Source organism: Macaca thibetana, chromosome 15, assembly GCF_024542745.1.
Source record: "Macaca thibetana thibetana isolate TM-01 chromosome 15, ASM2454274v1, whole genome shotgun sequence".
NCBI classification, from domain to species: Eukaryota; Metazoa; Chordata; class Mammalia; order Primates; family Cercopithecidae; genus Macaca; species Macaca thibetana.
Genome location: NC_065592.1, coordinates 25,450,523 through 25,470,228, shown reverse-complemented (window position 1 = coordinate 25,470,228; position 19,706 = coordinate 25,450,523). Strand labels below are relative to the sequence as shown.

The 19,706-nt window shown below is 50.4% G+C and overlaps 2 protein-coding genes across 7 annotated transcripts in view; one reads left to right on the top strand and one right to left on the bottom strand.

The window, feature by feature from the left end:
• Positions 1-10,249, bottom strand: part of AKNA (AT-hook transcription factor) — a 50,425-nt gene extending 40,176 nt beyond the window's left edge. For 2 of the 3 annotated variants that reach the window (XM_050760968.1, XM_050760970.1), the window contains exons 1-2: positions 10,076-10,249; positions 2,970-3,353 (exon numbers count right to left, since the gene is read on the bottom strand). In XM_050760968.1, coding sequence (XP_050616925.1) covers positions 2,970-3,240 — 271 coding nt within the window. In that variant the 5' untranslated portion in view covers positions 3,241-3,353; positions 10,076-10,249. Of the gene's footprint in view, positions 1-2,969; positions 4,958-10,075 lie in introns of those variants that run through there. The other variant, XM_050760969.1, reaches the window with a different exon arrangement.
• Positions 1-19,706, top strand: part of ATP6V1G1 (ATPase H+ transporting V1 subunit G1) — a 307,353-nt gene that overhangs the window by 87,963 nt on the left and 199,684 nt on the right. The window lies entirely within an intron of this gene.

Genomic DNA, 19,706 nt, shown 5'->3' with positions numbered 1-19,706 from the left:
TCCCCTCCAGGTGTACAGGCCAGCAGCCTGGGAGGCGTCTTTGCCATCTCTCTCCTTCTAACCCCCTGAATCCAATCTGTCACCTGGTCCTGCCCCATTACCTCCTATAAAAATCGCAAACTCATCTATGACTCTGAAGTCTACCACCACTACCTTGGCTCGTGTCCCATCCTCTCTTGTCTGGCTAACTGCAGTCAGTAGCCACCTAACCATCTCCTCCGTCCTCACCCACATCCCCCATCTGAAAACTCATCCATGTCCTCCTGTGGAAGAAAAGCAGAACCTTCACTATGGTCCTAAGGTCGCTGCCACCCCGACCCCATTAGCTCTCCTGATCCATCTCTCTCCATGGCCCCTCAGGCTCCCCCTGCTCCTGCTACGTGCACACCACGCTCCTCCCACCATGGGGGCTACGCATGTGCGCATCCCTCTGCTGGGGGATTCTCTCTCCTCCTTGGCCTAGTTAACTCCTATCTGTCCTTCAGGCTCAACCTCTGCCTCCTCAAGGAAGACTTAGATCTCCCTGACTAGGTCAAGTTCTCCCTTTTACAGGCCCTCACAGGACTGGTTACCTCTATTTTGTAACACTTATCATAGCAGCTGCTTTCCATTTATTTGTGTGGTTGTTTCACTGACATGTGTGTCACCCCCTACACTGCAAGCTCTATGAAGCCAAGGATGCTCTCTGTTTTGTTCACGATTGGATTTGCAGTGCTGGTACCTGACACTATTTGTTGACCGAACAGAAAAAGGAGAAAAGGAAGGCGAGCGAGGAAGGGAGGGAAGGAAGGAAGGAGGGAGGAAGATAAGGTATATAAAGCTCCCAAGAAGTAGACAGTTACTGTAATTATTACATAGTGAGTACTCAATAAATATATATCCATCCACCCACCCAGCCATCTATCCCACCATGCTTCCTCCCAATATCCATCCATCTACCCACCCATTCACCCATCCATCACCCACCCGTCCATTCATCCATGCATCTAACCACCATCCATGCAGTCATTGTTTACGGAGCACCCACTCTGCTCTAGACCCCGTGTTGACTTCTGCAATAGGTCCAAAGTTTCATGAGACACAGTTTGGGTACCACCAGGCATAGACTCTCTGTTCAGGCAGATGCACCTTTGTGTCACTCTCTACTCCCCCATGCTCTTTCCCCTACCCTTGACGCCTCTACATCTCTTAACCACTTAACATCTCCTTCCGCAAGTTACTCTTGCTTACAGCAACATACTTGAAACCCAGGGAGGTTAACGTAAGTTGCCAAAGATCACCCAGTGGTTCCCTGGACCTGGGACCCAGGCCCCAGTCATGCAGGTGAGTCTGCTTCCACCACTAGGGGTCACGCACTAGGGGTGAAGAGGCCTGGGCTTTGGAGCTAGGGAGCCCTGGGTTCAATCCTGGCTCCTGTGACCCCTCACTGGGGCCACGGGCAAGCTGCTGACCTCTCTGGCAATCCACAGTCAAACTTGAGGCTAGTTCCTCCTACCTGACAGAGGGTGGTGAGGAGGGAACAAGAGAGGGTCAGACCCTGCCCAGCCCTGTGCCTGGCACATAGTAAAGGCACAGGACAGGGTAGCAGCTATTACATCATAGCAGGGGGTTACCATGTGACCCCAGGAAGAGATGCCTCTGCCCTGTCCACCCGGTGCATCTCAGTTACCATCCCTTGCTGGAAAGAGTGCTCAGAAATGGCTCCTCAGTGGGCAGCAGTGGGCAGTGCTCACTTTGAGCAGATCAGGTGTGTGAAACTTTGAGTAATGGCACAATCCGCTACCAGAGGAGGCTTCTCTACCAACCGCAACAGCCTGCGAGAGTCACAGGACCCTAAAACAGGGGCATCTCGCTCATAATCTAAGCGCAATCACTACCATGTATCCAGCTCTGACTATTCTCTACGATACGATTCCTCTCATTTTATAGATGGAAAAAGCAAGATTCAGGCAGAAGGAACTTGCTAAGCAAAGCGAGGAATTTAGTCTAAGTTCGTCTGGATGCAACCAGAACATAGTTATTGTAGAAAACAAGAAATGCCAACACTCCCATTGCTAATTGGAATTTTTAAAAACCTTAAAAATACCCAGGCATGATGGCTCCCATCTATAATCCCAGCATTTTGGGAGGCCAAGGTGAGAGGCTCGCTTCAGGCCAGGAGTTTGAGACCAGCCTGGCCAACACTGTGAGACTCTGTCTCTACAAAAAATATAAAAATTAGCTGGGTGTGGTGGCATGCACCTGTAGTCCCAGCTCCTCGGGAGGCTGAGTTCTGAGGACTGATTGGGCCCGAAAGGTCGAGCCTGCAGTGAGCCATGATCATGCCACTGCACTCCAGCCTGGGCAACAGAGCAAGACCCTGCTTCAATAAATAAATAAATAAAATAAAATAAAAATTGGACACAACCCCAAGACTAAGTAATTCAAATTACCAGAGCTATGAGCAAATCAAGTGTGCAAAGATATATTAATGACATTCATCACTGCATTATTTATAACAGCAAAATCTAGAAACTACTAAAATGACCAGCAGTAGGATACTGGCCGATTAACCACGGATACCCATGGAAGTCTAGGAATGACTTGTGGGAGAGGATTTGATGAACTAGGAAAATGTTCATATCTATTAAGTTAACCAAAAAGCAGGTTATAATGAAGTATGTAGAATACTGTTCCATATTCACATTACATTTGCATAATTCCACATATGGAAAACAGTGGTTATCTGGGGATGGAGTGGGACAATGAGTAATTTTAAATTTTACTTAATTTTGCGCCTTATATTTTCTGGTTGTTCTGCAATGAATGGTATTACTTATATAATTTAAGTTTAATTTTAAATTTTTAAATTATAGACTTTGTAGAATTTAATTGAAAATGTTGAAGCAACCTCCACTCCCTTCCCGCCTGCTAGAACATGTGATGTGGGGGACGGGACACCACCGTAGGGGGAGGGATGTCAGTCTCACCTTCTCCTGAAGTCTCTCCTGACTCACAATCCGGATGCCCATTGGGCTGCAGATGCGGGTCCCACTCCAGGGGCGGCAGGTGCTGCTGGGCCAGGCGGAAGTCCTCCAGGAGCTCGGGGCTGGTGGCATTGGGAAAGAGTCCCTCTTCTCCCCAGCTTTGTGAACCACTATCCACATCCCTCTTGTCCTCAGCCCAGGCCCAGTGCCGCCGCCGGGGACCCTTCCCCAGGCCAGGCTCAACCCAGCAGATCTCAGTCTCCGAGCTGGCCATCGGGGTTGGCCTGAGCTTCACCTGGGCCACTTCATCTTCAGGAGACAGAGCTGCTGCCAGGGGCCCCAGAGTCACCACTGGCTCCTGTCGGCATCGGCCATCCTGCCTGTGCCCTGTCAGGAACACATTCAAGAAATATCATTAATTCTCCTGATTCTCTCTTTTATTTGGAACAAGAAGTTACCAGCAGAACTCTGGAATTAGCCCCGGTTCAACTCCTGGCTGCATCCTCCCAAAGCTGTGTGACCTTGGGCAAGTCACTCTGCTTTCATTTTCTTCATCAATAAAGCTGGGATAATAATTCCTTTCTCCCTCCAGGGTTGTTTTTTTGTCTGCTTGTTTTTTTTGAGACAGAGTCTTACTCTGTTGCCCAGGCTGGAGTGTACTGGCACGATCTCAGCTCACTACAACCTTCGTCTCCCGGGTTCAAGTGATTCTCCTGCCTCAGCCTCCTGAGTAGCTGGGACTACAAGCGTGCGCCACCACACCCAGCTAATTTTTGTATTTTTAGTTTCACCATATGGGCCAGGCTGGTCTCGAACTCCTGACCTCGTGATCCACCCGCCTCGGCCTCCTAAAGTGCTGGGATTACAGGCGTGAGCCACCATGCCCGGCCCCCTCCAGGGTTTTATAAACTAGATGAGACACACGATGAGGAGCCCAGCGGCCAGTGCACCGACCAACAGGTGTTGAATGCATCCTAGCTAGTGTTACTGAGTACTGGCTCTTCGTGTGGGCATGGGGCACAGGCCCTGCTCACTGGAGAACTGATGGCCCAGGAGGAAGCAGACGATCACCAGGCAACTACAAATCCAGGTGAGATGTGCCGGAGGAGGCACGGGGGCTGCCCTGACACAGGCCAGGGTAGTCTGGGGATCCCAGGTTAGAAGCTAGTTCCTCTGAGAATCTTCTCTGACCTCACTCGGGTAAGAATTCAGATTGAGAGGTGGGGGAGGATGATGAAAAAAGCATTCCAGGCCAGGTATGATGGCTCACGCCTACAATCCCAGCACTTTGGGAGGCTGAGGTGAGCGGATCACTTGAGTCTAGGAGTTCGAGACCAGCCTGGGCAACATGGCAAAACCTCGTCTCTACAAAAAATTAGCCAGGTGTGATTGTGCACACCTGTAGTCACAAGCTACTCGAGAGGCTGAGGTGGGAGGATCACTTGAGCCCGGGAGGTTGAGGCTGCAGTGAGCCATGACAGCACCACTGCACTCCAGCCTGGGCAACAAAGTGAGATCCTGTCTCAAAAGAAAAAAAAAAAAAAAAAAAAAAAAAAAAGGTAGCATTCCACTAACCAACATAATTGAAAACAGGTGCTCAAACAAAAAGACATGAAGTCCCAGCACATGCTACAGTATAGATGAACCTCAGAAACATTATGCTAAATGAAAGATGCCAGACACAAAGGCCACATATAGTGTGATTCTATGGATAGGAAATATCCAGGCAAGGTACCTCCTTGGAGAGTGAAAGCAGACGGTATTTGCCAGGGGCTGGGGGAGAGGAGAGTGGGCACTGCTTGCTGGGTATGGGATTTCCTTCGGAAGTGAGAAAAATGCTTTGCAAATAGATGGAGGTGGCAGTTACACAACACTGTGAATATACTAAATGTCACTGAACTGTTCATCTAAAAATGGTTAGTTTTATGTTACGTGAATTTCACCTCAATTTAAAGAAAAAGCCTTCCTAGTGAGGCGACCTGGGGACGGGGAGCAAGCCTACCGGGGCTTTCCTGGACCTGGGAGTGGTTTTCCCCATGGCTGGGGTATTGAACACAGGGAAAGCCCATCAGAGGTGTGGTTTAAAAGTTCCCCTCGGGCTGCTCTGGGAAAATGAACCAGGGAGGCTGGCCACACAGGGACCTGTCAGGCGGCTGCTGCAGGAACAGGGTAGCCAGAGAAGGGCTCCTCCGCTGCCTTCCCTCAACCCTCTCCTTCTTTCCCTCTTTCCTTCTCCCTCTCGTCTCCTTTTGCCTCTTCCTTCCCACGCTCCCGCTATTTCCCTAAGCGCTTCCTCTATGCCAGCACTGAGCCAGGTCCAGGAAGTGCAAAGCTGACCCAGAGTGGGCACGGTCCCCCAGGGAGCTCCCTGCCATGGAGGGTTCAGAGAACTGCCGCCCATCAGCGCAGCGGCCCCCAGGGCGGCTCACACAAAGGCCTTCTTCCACAGATGGGGAAACTGGGGTCCAGAGAGGGGGAGAGGCCTTACCCAAAGCCACACATGGGTCAGGACAAGGCAGGGGCGAAAGTCAGCCTCCTGGCCCACAGTCTGGGCTTTCTCCCCTGCATGCTGTGTCGAAGGGAGTATGACTCCAGGCCTCCCAGGATAGAAGGTCTGTGTTTGTCCCTTTATCCTCGTGAGCACTTGGATCCTGCTTGATTTGTATGGCTGAGAAAAGTCAGCAGGCAACTATTTGTGGACACAAAGTTCCCCAGGGAACAGTGCAGCCCGGGAAAGGCTGACTTCTCAAGGGCTGGAGGAGGGAGGGACAGGGAATACCATTCTTCCCTCCTTGGCTGCAGCTCCTGCTCTGTGGATGGGTGTTCGGGGCTTCTCTCCTCTGTCCCTGCCCAGTCTTCCTCTCTACCCCCAAATGCAGAGCCCCACAATTTCCTCCAGATCACCCTGCGTGTTGTCTTCCAGCCCCACAGTCCCCGCCACATGTGAAGAGCCCACTCGGCGCCAGCCTGGCTAGAAGCTTTACTTTTAAGTTCTCAATCTGCCCTCCCTACAAACATGAGGGTAGAACTTGGCTAAGATCACCCGGCTACTTCTGCCAGAGCAAGATCTGCAGTTGTCAGTTTCGGCCTAGTGGCCCCCAATATGTTTTTAATCACACAGCCCATCCGTAAAAATAAATGTGCTCGAACACATCATGCTAATATATTACATGTATTAGAAAGAATACTTTCAAAAGTGATTTTCTAAAAAGATGCAATTGAAAATTGGCCAGGCACAGTGGCTCACACCTGTAATCCCAGCACTTTGGGAGGCCGAGGTGGACAGATCACTTGAGCTCAGGAGTTCAAGACCAGCTTGGGCAACACGGCAAAAGCCCATCTCTACTAAAAATAAAAAAGAGGCTGGGCGTGGTGGCTCACGCCTGTAATCCCAGCACTTTGGGAGGCCGAGGCGGGCAGATCACCTGGAGGTCAGGAGTTCGAGACCAGCCTTAACATGGAGAAATCCCATTTCTACTAAAAATACAAAATTAGCCGGGCATGGTGGTGCATGCTTGCAATCCCAGCTACTCGGCAGGCTGAGGCAGGAGAATTGCTTGAACCTGGGAGGCGGAGGTTTCGGTGAGCCGAGATCGTGCCATTGCATTCCAGCCTGGGCAACAAGAGCAAAACTCCATCTCGAAATAAATAAATAAATGAAAATACAAAAGAAAAATAAAATAAACATAGGTGACCCTTAATGACACAGTTTGAACTGCACAGTTTGAACTCTACTTACATGTGAATTTTCTTCTGCCTCTGCCACCCCTAAGACAGTGGATCAATCCCCCCTCATTCCTCCTCCTCAACATGAAGATGACAGGATGAAGGCCTTTGTGATGATCCATTTCCACTTAATGAAAGTAAGTAGATTTTCTCTTCCTTAAGATTTTCTTAATAGCATTTTCTTTTCTCTGGCTTACTTTATTGTAAGAAAACAGTACGTAATACATATAACGCAGAAAATATGCATTAATCAACTTTATGTTATCAGCAAAGCTTCTAGTCAACAGCAGGCTATTGATAAAGTTTTGGGGGAGTTAAAAGTTATAAGCAGATTTTTGACTGCATGAGGCACTCCTAACTCCTGTGTTGTTCAAGGATCAACTGTATTTTATTTTATTGAGACAGGGTCTCACTGTTACCCAGGCTGGAGTACAGTGGCGATCAGAGCTCACTGCAGCCTTGACCTCCTGGGCTCAATCGATCCTCCCACCTCAGCCTCCTGAGTAGCTAAGACCACAGGTACGTACCGCCATGCCTGGCTAATTTTTAAATTTTTTTTGTAGAGATGGGGTTTTGCCATGTTGCCTAGGCTGGTTTTGAACTCCTGGGTTTAAGTGATCCTCCTGCCTCAGCCTCCCTATGTCCTGGGATTACAGGCATGAGCCACCCACCCAGCTGGTCAACTATATTTTAAATAGAAGCTCTAATTCTTGCTTCTCATACCTTCTGCAGGGCCTGTACCCTTCTTGGAAATCACTGCCAGGGATCTTAAGCTTCAGTGTGCTTAAGAATCCTCTAAGCAGGCAGTTTCCTGAAACAACCTGCAGAGAGCCTGACTCAGTGGCCCTGGGATAGGGCCCAGGAATCTGCATTTTAAACCAGGGCCTCAGGCAGGGCCTGCCCTTTGAAGTTCACTAGGCCTCCTCGCTTCTGCTGTTATGGCAGGTGGAGGAGGGGCTACAGTTTAGCTGTTGCTTTTCTGGTTCTGAAGCCTCTGCTGAGGAAGGGGCCGGGGGAGGCATGTGGTTTTTGGACTTTTTGAAGGGCTTTTTTTTCTAGCTCTGCCACAGAGCAGCCTGCCCAATCACAGAGGCCTCTGGGTGCACAAAGAGGAACATCCTGTCTTCTGGGATGACTCAGTCATGGCAGAAATCTCACTGTAACCAGGTCAGAGGCAGCTGCAGTGACTGGCTAGAGTTTCACACTTGCCCCCAGCGCCTAAACCAGTGAGCCTTTCCTGAGTGAGGCCTCTGTCTTCCATGTGAGCCATGGCCCTCCGCACCACAAAGCCCCAGAAATGGCCATTCAGCTAGTCAGTCAACAAACACACATTAGTGCCAACTACCTGCCAACTTCAGGTTGGGATGATGCTGTGGTAGAGAAGCAGGCTGGGCATCAGGAGATGGGTGCTAGTCCCGGCTGCTGTTACTCACTGTGTATAGCTGGGCTTGCATTTTCTTCACCGTAAAACAGAGAAAGTACCACCTGCTCTTGCTACTGCAAGGGGATATCACCCTGCTAGGGTGGGTTGGGAGGCAGGGGATGAGACGCAAAGAGCTTTGAATTTGAAGTCCCTGGTTGACTCAGCTCCTGAGGGCAATAGCCTCAGAACTGCTAACTTCTCTCTTCCTCCCTGAGATCACATTTCAAAGTACAAAGATACATACCGAGCACCGTGTGGGTGCAAATTAACTTTTTAAAAAAGCCCTACGACTTCCTACTATATACCAGGGACTACATAAGATGCAAAGAATGTAGAAAAGAGTAAAAGCATTCCAAAATTTTAAACAGTTGGGGGTAGTACAATACAGAAGCGTTACCAAAGGAAGCTTTAAGGTGGGCTTGAGGAACAGTGAGGATTTGGGGGAGAAGATTGGGGAGGGCATTCCAGGCAGAGGGAACAGCATAGGCAAAGGCACGGAGGTCTGAAAGTATGGCCTGACTTTGAAGGAGAGCTATGGACAGGGGTGCCTGAATGCCAGGTAAAGGCAGAGTTGTTCCAGCCAGCCTTCGTTAGGGCAGCAGGGCTGCTCCTAAAAGGCAGTGAGTGGGGTTTGGTGAAGACTCCAGCCGTGCGAGCTGGGGAGGGCTGTGGAGTTCAGGGTCCCCGCCATCCCTGGAGAAACTGGCCCCACAAGGAAGTAGCAGCCACTGCACCCTCCTTCTGTACATCTTCTTACTCGCAAGCCGCCACTGCCCCTGCTCTCTCAGGGGTCTAATAGACCCCCGAGGTGTCTATCTTCAGTTTCTGGGTGGGATGGTCTCCTCTTCCCCACCACCCACACAGGGCTTCTCCGCCTACTCAGTCATTCCACAGCCAGGGACCCTTCCCTTTATGGCTCAGTCCCTCAGAACTGCCCAGACTCCCAGGTTCTCCTTTGCCAGCCCAGCCACGCAGCCCGCACTGCCTCCCTCTGCCCTCTGCAACCCCTTCCCATCCAGCCAGGGCTGTCCAGGGTGCCCCCGTGCTTCTACCCCCACCACCACCCTGACACCTCTCAGATGAGGAAACTGAGGCACAGAGGCGTGGCAGGCTTTCAGAAGACCTCATAGTCAGGAACCGCAGAGGATTCAAAGCTGGGGTGTGCAACTCTGAAACCAAGGCTGTAAGATGTGTCAGGGAGATGGGGAAGGAAGACCCCCCCAAATCAGTAACCAGACCTTCCAAAAAGGCTGTGTTGTTGGGCTCAACCATCCCCCCCACCCACCGGTTGGCAGGGCACAGACCTGCTGTTCTCAAGGGCTTCCCACCAGCTATGTGGACACTAGTCCCACAAGGAAGCACCAGCCACTCCCCCTCTGTGTGTCCTCTCCCTGCCCCCAGCCCGCTCCAGCAGCACAGGCCGAGGAGAAAGAGAAACGTGCCCTGGCTGTTGACAGCTCTGGTCTTGCCATCCTCAAGAGCTGAGCTGGGTCTGCTGGTCTTCGGACAGTCCTTGGCTCCTCTCCTTGCCCTTACACAGCTGGCATAAGGGGCCACTCCTTCGATTGGGACCACCTCCCTACACCGTCACTGCCTCCTGGCCTGCTCCCCATCCCTGCATCGTCTCTGAGACCCCTTAGCAACCAAGGACACTAACTCTCCAGGTGCAGACGAGGACACCCCAGGCACAGAGATGGCCTCGCCTGTCCAAGTTCACAAGAGATCAGAATCAGAGCTGGGACTGGAATCTAGCATCCTGAGGCTTGACGAAATCCTCCTTAAAACCACCCTTGCCCTGGAGGCCGGGCTCCCCTGAGCCAAGAGAAAAGCGGTGCAGCTCCAGCAGCTGCAACTTCCTGGCTGGGCTGGTCCGGCTGCCTGGACTGTCCCAGAGAGTCTGTGACTGGCCCGTCCAGAAGGAAGGCGGCCTCCTGGGCCCTCCTCCCTTCCGATCTCTTACCTCTCTCGGGCTCCACCACCGTCCTGCCGACCCAGTTTCAGGGGACCTGTCTGTGAAGTCTTTGTTCCAAACCCAGGGAGCCCCCTGTCTCCATTGCGCCCTGGCCCGCCTCCAGGCCGTTCTGCCAGCCCAAGCTGCTGCTCACAGACCAGCATCGCTCCCCACCTCTCCCCGCCCCTGCGGCGGCTGAGGCCGCCTCGCCTCGGCAGGAAGCGCCCAGCCTGATTTCCTACAAGTGTTTGTCAGAAGGAGGGGGTTTGTCTGCGTGCAGAGCAAGAGCCGGAGGAGCTTAACCCCTTGCAAACCCTCTGCAGTCTGCGCTGCCCAGGAAAGGACTCAGGGAACGAACTCCTGACGTCCTGGGCTTGGGATCATCTCAGCCCAGGCCCTGCAGGTACAGATGGGGAGACTAAAGTACAGAGAAGGTCAGAGGCTTGGCCAAGGTCACACAGCATGCTGTAGCTCCTACCTCCTAGGCCCTCTTCAACCATGGCCTGACCTTAGCCGAGGCTCCTTCCGTCACTAGGCCTCAGGGCCCATCTGCATGGTGAGAGCTCAGACTCAACATTACTCCTGCCCTTCCAGCTCTGACTCTAGCAATGTGCAACCTGAATCTCAGGGAGGCCTTGGCGATTCCTGCCATCTCAACCCACTGTCCTGACCCCGAGGTAGTCCTGCAGCCAGAGTGGGATGTTCTGGGCAGCATGGAGGTGTGAAACTGGCAGATCAGGTAAACTTTCCCTGTTGTAAGAACCCTCCAAGGGTTCACCAGATGTTGGGAACAGATCGATCCTGATGGTCAGTCAAGCTGTCTTTTCTCAAGCCCCAGCATCCCATTCCTTCATTCACAGGTACTCACTGAGCTCCTACTGTGTGGCGGGTGCTTTTAAAGGTGCTGGGAATATGGCAGGACCCAAGACAGGCCAGTCCCCTGCTCTCTACTCTAGCAGAGACATGGACAATAAGCAAGCACATGTATAATTTCAAGGAGAGAGCTGTGAACAATGAGACCGAGTGATGATCCGTGTCCTGGGCCAGGTGGCACTGAAGCCTGGGACTCACCCCGGGCCAACAGAGTCGGTCTCTGGGCATCAGAGATTTTAAGTGTCCCAGGTGACTGGCCCTGGTAGAGAACCCATGGGTCCAAGAGTAATGGGTTGGAGGAGAAGGGTTATAGGATCGTCAGGAAAGTCTCTATGAGGAGGTGACATTCAAACAAGGCACTGGAAGGAAGAGGGGGGCAAGAGCAAGCCACAAGAAGAGCTGGGGCAGTGTTCTGGGAGGGCAAGTGGAAAGGCCAAGGTGGGGGAGCCAGTGGGCTTTCCCTGAGAACAGCAAGCCCTGTGTACCCGGGACAGAGCGAGTCAAGCAAGAGAGGCAGGATCTTCACAGAAGAGGGGGCACAGGAGCACAAGAGGCTCCCAACACTGGCCCCACCCAGGACCCAGAGACTCTGAGTCAGAAAACAAAAAGAAAAAGGAAAAAAATCAGGCCTCTGTATTGTCCAAAAAGCCCTCCAGGTAATTCTGATAAGCAGTCAGATTTGGGAACCAGCCATGTAGGAGAGAAAAAAATCTTAGAGTCACTGTGGACCTGGGTTCAAATCCCAGCCTCATCTCTTGCTGGCTCTGACCTTTGAAACTTCACCTCTCTAAGCCTCAGTTTCTTCATCTGTAAAAAGGGATAAGAAGAGTAGCCACCCCACAGGGGCTGCTATAAAGATTCACTGAGGAGATGCCTACCAAGGGTACAGCAGGGAACCCAGAACACAGTCATGTATGAGCTTTTTTATTATTGTTACTACAACTATTGCTGTACTTAGGTATAAGTCTCCAGTCTCCTCTAAAGGCTAGATCTTAATACCTTTCCTGAAGCCTGGCACACTGTTTATGGCTGATGAATGCATTCCATGAATGAATGAATGAATGAATGAGTGGACTTTCCCAAGGTCAGCTGGTGAATATCTAGCGTAGCCAGGGCTAGAACCAGGAGCCCTCATCCTAGTAATCGCCCACCCCTCTATCCCCTTCCCTGCCTTTTCCCACATCTGGGTGGCAGGGCTCTCCTTGCAGCCCCCAGCCCCACATGGAGCAGAGCCAAACCCTAATGAGGCCCCTCCCTACCAGCCCTGGCAGCCATGTGTGCCATTGTGTGAGGGGCGGGTTCCCCTGACACCCTGTCACTCACTCACCCTCCCTCCCTGGTCATTAACCCAGGCAGCACTGCTATCAATGCCAGGTGGCTGCCATTGCTGGGCATGGCCTGTGGCCCCTGGATAACCCCAAACCCATCTTAGGCGCAGCCACCTAACACCAAGGAGAACCACCTGCAGTGCAGTCTGTTCCATTTCCTTGCACCCCCAAGCACGACCAACCCTCCTCCCTGCCTTTGCTCATGCACCGCCCCCTCTTAGATCACTGTCCCCACCCACAGGCCAAATTCTAGCAGACCGAAGCAGCATGTCCAAGACTGAGCTCCTACTATTGCCATCCTCCAAACCCACCCCTCGTCAGTTTGACCCATCTTTCACCCAGGTACATACTGAGAATCAGCTGTGACCCTGGATGCTTCCCTTTCCCTTACATCCCGTAACCAATCCATCATCAACTCCCAGTTATTTCATTTCCTAAATTTCACCAGAATCTGTCCCTGTTTCTGCATCCCCATGTGGGTCCCTGGATCGGCCTTACCTGGAAAGCTCTAGGGTCCACTAATCTGTTCCCCGCCCTGCACCGATGCCATCTTCCAAGATAGAAGCTTCCAAACAAGACCGCTCCATGCTTCAGACGCACAGCTAGCTACCATGGCTCTGAGAAAGAAGATGAAACTCCATAGGCTGGCCATTGCTCCAGCCTCTTCTCCTGCCACCCTCTCTGCCCTTGGTCAGCGTGCTCCTGCCACCCAGGCCTCCTTGCTCTTCCTGGGACAGATGTGCCCTGCTCCTCCCCTCATCCAGTCCCACTTCTTTTCCCTGTTAACTTCTAGGCAACCTCCAGATCTCAGCTCCAGCATGCCCTCCTTGGGGACTCCCCATTTGGAACTATATTTTGTATGTGATTATTTGACTAACATCTGTTTCTTGACTCAACTGGGAGCTCTGTGAGGCTCTCATCATCATATCCCCAGGACCCAGCACACAGAACCTGATATATAATAGAAATACAATAAATATATCCTGGATGATCCACCCGACCTAGCTACTTGCCCAAGCCTGACTCATAGCCCTCATAACAACCCAATGAGGCTGATGTGACAACCCCATTTCACAGCTGAGTAAACAGAGGCCCCTAGAGCCCAAGCAGCTTGCCCAAGGTCACAAAGCTGATGAGCTGCAGTAGAGTTTCAAACACACAAAGACCCGGCTTCTAATAACCGAGCTTGGTGCTCACAGCATTGCAGCCCGCAGAGATAATTAATACCTGTGCACAATAAAATCGAGAGTGGAGCTTATTACCAACTAATTGCAATTCACAAAGCCAATGTTCCGATTTTATAGTGAGGCCCTGGTTCCACACAGAGCCTTTTGGTTTCCCAAAATGCTTTCTTCTTTATAGCACTAGATGTTCAAGAACAGAACGTCAAAGTGGGAAGAAAAGGATTATTCCATTGTATAGGTGAGGACACTGAGGCCCAGAGAAGAGAAGAGATTAGTTCCTGGTCACCCAGAAAAGAAACAACAACAAAAACCTCTGACTCCTGGCCGGGCACAGTGGCTCACACCTGTAATCTCAGCACTTTGGGAGGCTGAGGTGGGTGGATCACCTGAGGTCAGGAGCTCAAGACCAGCCTGAGCAACATGGTGAAACCCTGTCTCTACTAAAAATACAAAAATTAGCTGGGCGTGGTGGCAGGTGCCTGTAATCCCAGCTACTTGGGAGGCTGAGGCAGGAGAATTGCTTGAACCTGGGAGGCAAAGGTTGCAGTGAGTCGAGATTGCACCATTGCACTCCAGCCTGGGCGACAGAGCAAGACTCTGTCTCCAAAACAAAAACAACAAAAAACCTCTGACTCCTACTGCCAGGGCTTGATGACTTTCATCCTTTTACCAGCAACAGGCATGTGCGTGGCTGTGTCTGCAGAACCCTGCCAGCCCTTCCCACGAGCCTGAGGCACAAGAATCACTTGAACCTGGGAGGCGGAGGTTGCAGTGAACCGAGATCATGTCACTGTGCTCCAGCCTGGGCAACAGAGTAAGACTCTGTCAAAAAAAAAAAAAAAAAAAAAAAAAAAAAAAATCCACAGGGAGTCTGAGGGAGAGAGGAGGCAGGTGAGGATTTCCGGAGTGAACCAAGAAGAAATGATGAAATATTCTCTACTTCTAGGAAAGTAGAGACCCAAGTTCCAGCCTGAGTGACCAGGAACAAGCACCTTCCTTTCTCTGAGCTTTGGAACCTGGGGCTTAATGAGATTGTCTCTGAGGTTATCAGAGATTATCTTCTAACACTAAACCTCCTGGATTCTTTATTCCATGTGCCCACTCAGGCAGAAATGCCATGCTGACAGGAGGCTGCAGGGCACAAGTGTTAAGGCACACGGGCTTTGTGGGCAAACAGAGAACTCCATGTTCTCCCTTGGAAGCTGTGTGGCCTTGGGCAAGCTGCTTAACCTCTCTGAATCCCAGATTCCACCTCTGTAACATGGGCCCATAATTATTTTACAGGGTTCTTGGGATGACCAATGAGACTATGTGCCTGCAGTTCTTGGCCCCAGTGCCCAGCTGGCACAGAGTAACTGTTCACAAATAAATGGCCTTGCCTTTTCCGTGAAACGCCCTATGACCTGCTCCCTGCAGGACTGAGTTTAATTTTCCTCATCCACAGCTTCCACAATTATCAACCCCAGCTCTAGTGATGAGTCCTGGACACAAAAAGGGAGAGGCAGTTTTCCCAACTGGAGGGAGGTGCTGACATTTCCCTGTAACCCTATTCCCTGCAACCCTTAAACCAGTTCCAGGGCTCACTGACCCAGCTAGAAACTCCATCCCCACTCTGAGTAGTTAAGGAGCAGAGCAAACAGGCCCTTCTCAGCCAACTGAGACATGGGTTATGAGGAGGGTGTGGCCATATTGAGGAAAACACATACATACATTCAAATTCATGCTCTTTTCAAAGAGTCAAACAGAAAAAACGTGCATGTGCCAGGAAGGGACTGCTAACAGCAAAACTTTACTGAACACCTATTATGTGTCAAACACCTTATAAAAGCCTTTCCATGGATTCAGATCTCATTATTTAATCATCATACTAATCCAAAGAGGGAGAAATTATGATGCCTATTTTATTTTATAGGTGAGGAAGCTGGTTTGAACCAAGTTGTTTGAATCTGGACAGTGTGTGTGTGTGTGTGTGTGTGTGTGTGTGTGTGTGTGTGTGTGTGTGTGTGTGTGTGTGTGTGTGTGTGTGTGTGTATTTTTTTTTTTTGAGATGGAGTCTCGCTCTGTTGCCCAGGCTGGAGTGCAGTGGCATGATCTCGGCTCATTGCAAGCTCCACCTCCCGGGTCCACGCCATTCTCCTACCTCAGCCTCCCGAGTAGCTGGGACTACAGGCCCTGCCACCATGCCCGGTTATTTTTTTTTTTTTTTTTTGTATTTTTAGTAGAGACAGGGTTTCACCATGTTAACCAGGATGCTCTCGATCTCCTGACCTCGTGTCCGCCTGCCTTGGCCTCCCAAAGTGCTGGGATTACAGGCATGAGCCACCGCGCCCGGCCCCATACAATATAACCTCAATCACTTTGCAACTGAAACTTGCAATAGGTAAAATAGTTGGAAACAATCACAGTGTCCAGTAACAGGTGACCATTGAAAGAAATTGTGATAGTTCCGCTCAAAGGAATAAGCAGCTGTTAACAGTCATGCTAATGAAGAATATCAGATAATGTAAAAATTTTGTTATGTTAAGTGGACAAGCCAGTTATAAAATAACATATATCTAGTTGGAGTCCATTTAAAACAGTAAAATATGGAGGAAGAGGAGGAGGAGGAAAGGAAGGAGACAGGATAGGAAAAAAGGGAGAGAAAGCGAAAGAAAGAGAAGGACATGCTTTAAGATGTTTACAGCAGGCCATGTGCCGTGGCTCATGCCTGTAATCCCAGCACTTTGGGAGGCCGAGGTGGGAGGATCACCTGAGGTCAGGAGTTCGAGACCAGCCTGGCCAACATGGTGAAACCCCATCTCTACTAAAAATACAAAAATTAGCTGGGTGTGGTGACGTGCACCTGTAATCCCAGCTACTCGGGAGGTTGAGGCAGGAGAATCGCCTGAACCTGGGAGGCAGAGGTTGCAGCGAGCCAAGATCGTGCCACCACACTCCAGCCTGGGAGATAAGAGTGAAACTCTGTCTCAATAAAAAAGAAAAAACAAGTTTACAAAAATTATTACTAGGTAGTAGAATTATAGGCAAGTTTTTTTGATAGGCAACTTTACCATTTTTCCTTTTGGGTATTTTCTAAAAATAACAGTTGCTTTAAAAATAAGAATGAAATGAACATGTACTATTCTTAAAAACAAAACAAATGAATACCACCTCACATCTGTGTGGTGCTTCCTTCTGACCTTGGGCTCCTCCGTCCTCAGTTTCCCCTTCTGTGAAAGGTGAAATGTATGGTTGGGCTCTTTGAGGCCCTTTACAGCTCTGACATCCTATAACATTCTGTAACCCCCACACCTTCTCCTCCTCTGTTTAAACTCTAATACAGTATGTTGTTTTCTGTAATACAGTCATTATGCAACATGTGGGAACACGTGAAAATCACTAAAAGGAAAAGATACAATCAGCGCCCAGCCTCAGCCACTTTTTGCATTTGGAGGCATGGCATGTGTTGCTGGATTGGATCCTCATAAATAGGCATTTAACAGATGAAGAAAGGCTCAGAGAGGTTACACAACTTGCCCAAAGTCACACAGCACGTTAAGGCACAGTTGGGTCTGTAACCACAAATAAAGCATTATCCTCCAGACGAATCCTTCGTGGGGGACTGAGTGTGCCTCCTAGACCCCGAGACCTCCCCTCCTCAGTCCTGGTCCTTGGCTGTGGTCCCAAGACCCAGAGGAGACTGACAGCTGGACATCCCACTCTGGCCTTGATCCCAGGCTCCTTCCCCAGAATAAGCTGAGCTGGCTGGGGTGGTTGGGGGGACTTAGGGGGAGAATGCTGGCAAGGACCTAGGGGTTGGTATGGGAGTGGCACTGGGCGCAGAAGGTCTCACTTGGCAATGGAGCTGGAGTTCGCCTGACATTTGGCGAGGAAGCCCAGAGCCAAGACGGAACTGCAAGCTGGGGTGCAGGAGGGAGGAGCGAGTGAGAATGTGAGACTTCGGGGGCAGGAAGCCTGGGTCAACTCTGGTAGATGAGCCTTTGCTGTTTTGTTTCAGAACTTCTTTAATATCCTCAGCTACAGACAAGAGGCTTCTCCTTCCCTCAGGCATACATGTGTAAATAACAAAATAACATGTTTGTGCACAGGACATGCTCAGAAAATGAAGGGCTTCTGTTAGCCTCCTCCTGGTTCCCCTGGCCAACTGCAGCGCCTCTTCCCTACACCCACCCTGACTTACCCCCTAATCCCTTGGCACAACGATAAGTCTTCTTAGGGCACCATCCTGTCAGGTTTTTCCCCTGCTTAATGACCATCCATGGCTCCTGTCACTTTCAGGTTAAAGGCCAGACATTTTGGCCTGGAATTCAGGCTCAAACCCACCTGTTTGCAAGTCAAGGCTGCTGCACTGCATAACTCACACCGTATACTACAAAAGCCATCCCATTAAGGTTTTCTTCCCAAATCCCATACTTCAGGAGAGCTGCAGTGGGGGGCAGGTGGCCTGGCTCCACTGGGCTCTGCCAAAAAGCCCCCACATCCAGGCTGCCAAGCAGAAGCAAGGCTGGCCTTCCATACCCCAACATACTTCACCTGCAGCTCTCTTAAAAAAAAAACAGTAAGAAAAAGCCCTGATTTGTGGTGGTTACTAATTTTGATGGTGTTAAATCCCCTTACTGAAATTGGCCATGCCAATTTCAAGCTGTTGATATCACTGAATGAAGCACTGGGAAGAGACGGACACAGTCCGCTCTCCTGAGCTGACACCAGCACACCCTGCACACCCCAAAGTAAGGATGCGCTAACACCACTGAGAAGCTGTGTGACTCTTGTCAAGTGGCTTAACCTCTCTGAACCTCAGGCTTTCTATCTGTACAAGAGGGACAACAATAACGCCCACTTCAACAACATCATGTAACTGATATAATCTAGATGACCAACAACAATGTTTTGAGCACCTACTCTATGTAGCGCTCTGTACTAGGTAGGCATTAGGGAATAACAATGGTGACAAAACAGATAAGAGCTCATGCCCTCCCAAACCTCACTTGTTGCAGTAAAACCCCTGGCACAGTGGCTAGAATGTAGCACTCAATAAATATTAGCTATAATATTAGCTAATAATACCAATGGTATTATTGTTATCATTATTCCTTTCTTTGAGCCTCAGTTTCCTCATTTACTTAGAATGTGGACTGAGCAAAAGCTTTCTATGACGCCACCTCACTCGAGCCTTAAAATGGTGGTAAAGTAGCCGGGCGCGGCGGCTCACGGCTGTAATCCCAGCACTTTGGGAGGCTGAGGTGGGCAGATCACGAGGTCAGGAGATCCAGACCATCTTGGCCAACATGGTGAAACCCCGTCTCTACTAAAAATACAAAAATTAGCCGGGTGTAGTGGCACATGCCTGTAATCGCAGCTACTCGGCAGGCTGACGCAGGAGAATCGCTTGAACCCGGGAGGCAGAGGTTCCCGGGAGCCGAGATCGCACCACTGCACTCCAGCTTGGAGACAGAGCTAGACTCCGTCTTAAAAAAAAAAAAAAAAAAAAAAAAAAAAAGGTGGTAAAGTGGGCATTACCAACCTCATTTTATGGAAGGGAAAACTGAGGCACTCAGAACTGAAGCCAGGCTGGGGATCTAAACCCAGGTCTTCTTACTTCTGGTCTCCAGATCATTCCCACCTTCCAGGACTGAGGAAACATAAAAAGGATCAGGAATACGACTGGGGATGTGAATGCTTTAAAAATACTCTTCCTTCTCCACGCCCCCACAGGGGGAAACTGAAGTGTCCATGTCGTGCACCAATTTCCAAAACACCCTCTCAGCCTGACGGCCATCAGCTGGGGCCATTCCCGGTCTCTCTGGAAACCCCGATCCCAGCGCCTCTGGCAGAGTCTGCAGGACGGTGGGAGCTGATGAAATCCCCTTGCAAGAAGCAGCCCCAATCACATGTTTTAAATGCAAACCGGCTGGACCTTAGGAGGCAACCGCCCCACATGGGCATCATCTCCCTCCTGCAGAACTGTGAGACGACTGCCCCAAGGAATAAACCCAGAGTACCAAAACACCATAGGTTCCACTCCCCTGTTAGTAAGTAAACCAGACTTAGGCCCCTTCTAATAGATGGGCAGTCATTGTTTTACTAACAAAACAGCCCCCAAATAAAACCCACCAATTCCAAGGAGGCACCTGTAAGTCTTTCGGGAAGTCCCTGTATCTGTCTAACTTTAGTCTTTCATGCTTCAGTTCCAGCCCATTTCTTCTTCTGTTCTAGAGGACAGGAACAATGTCTCTTTTCACTGCAGCCTGTCTC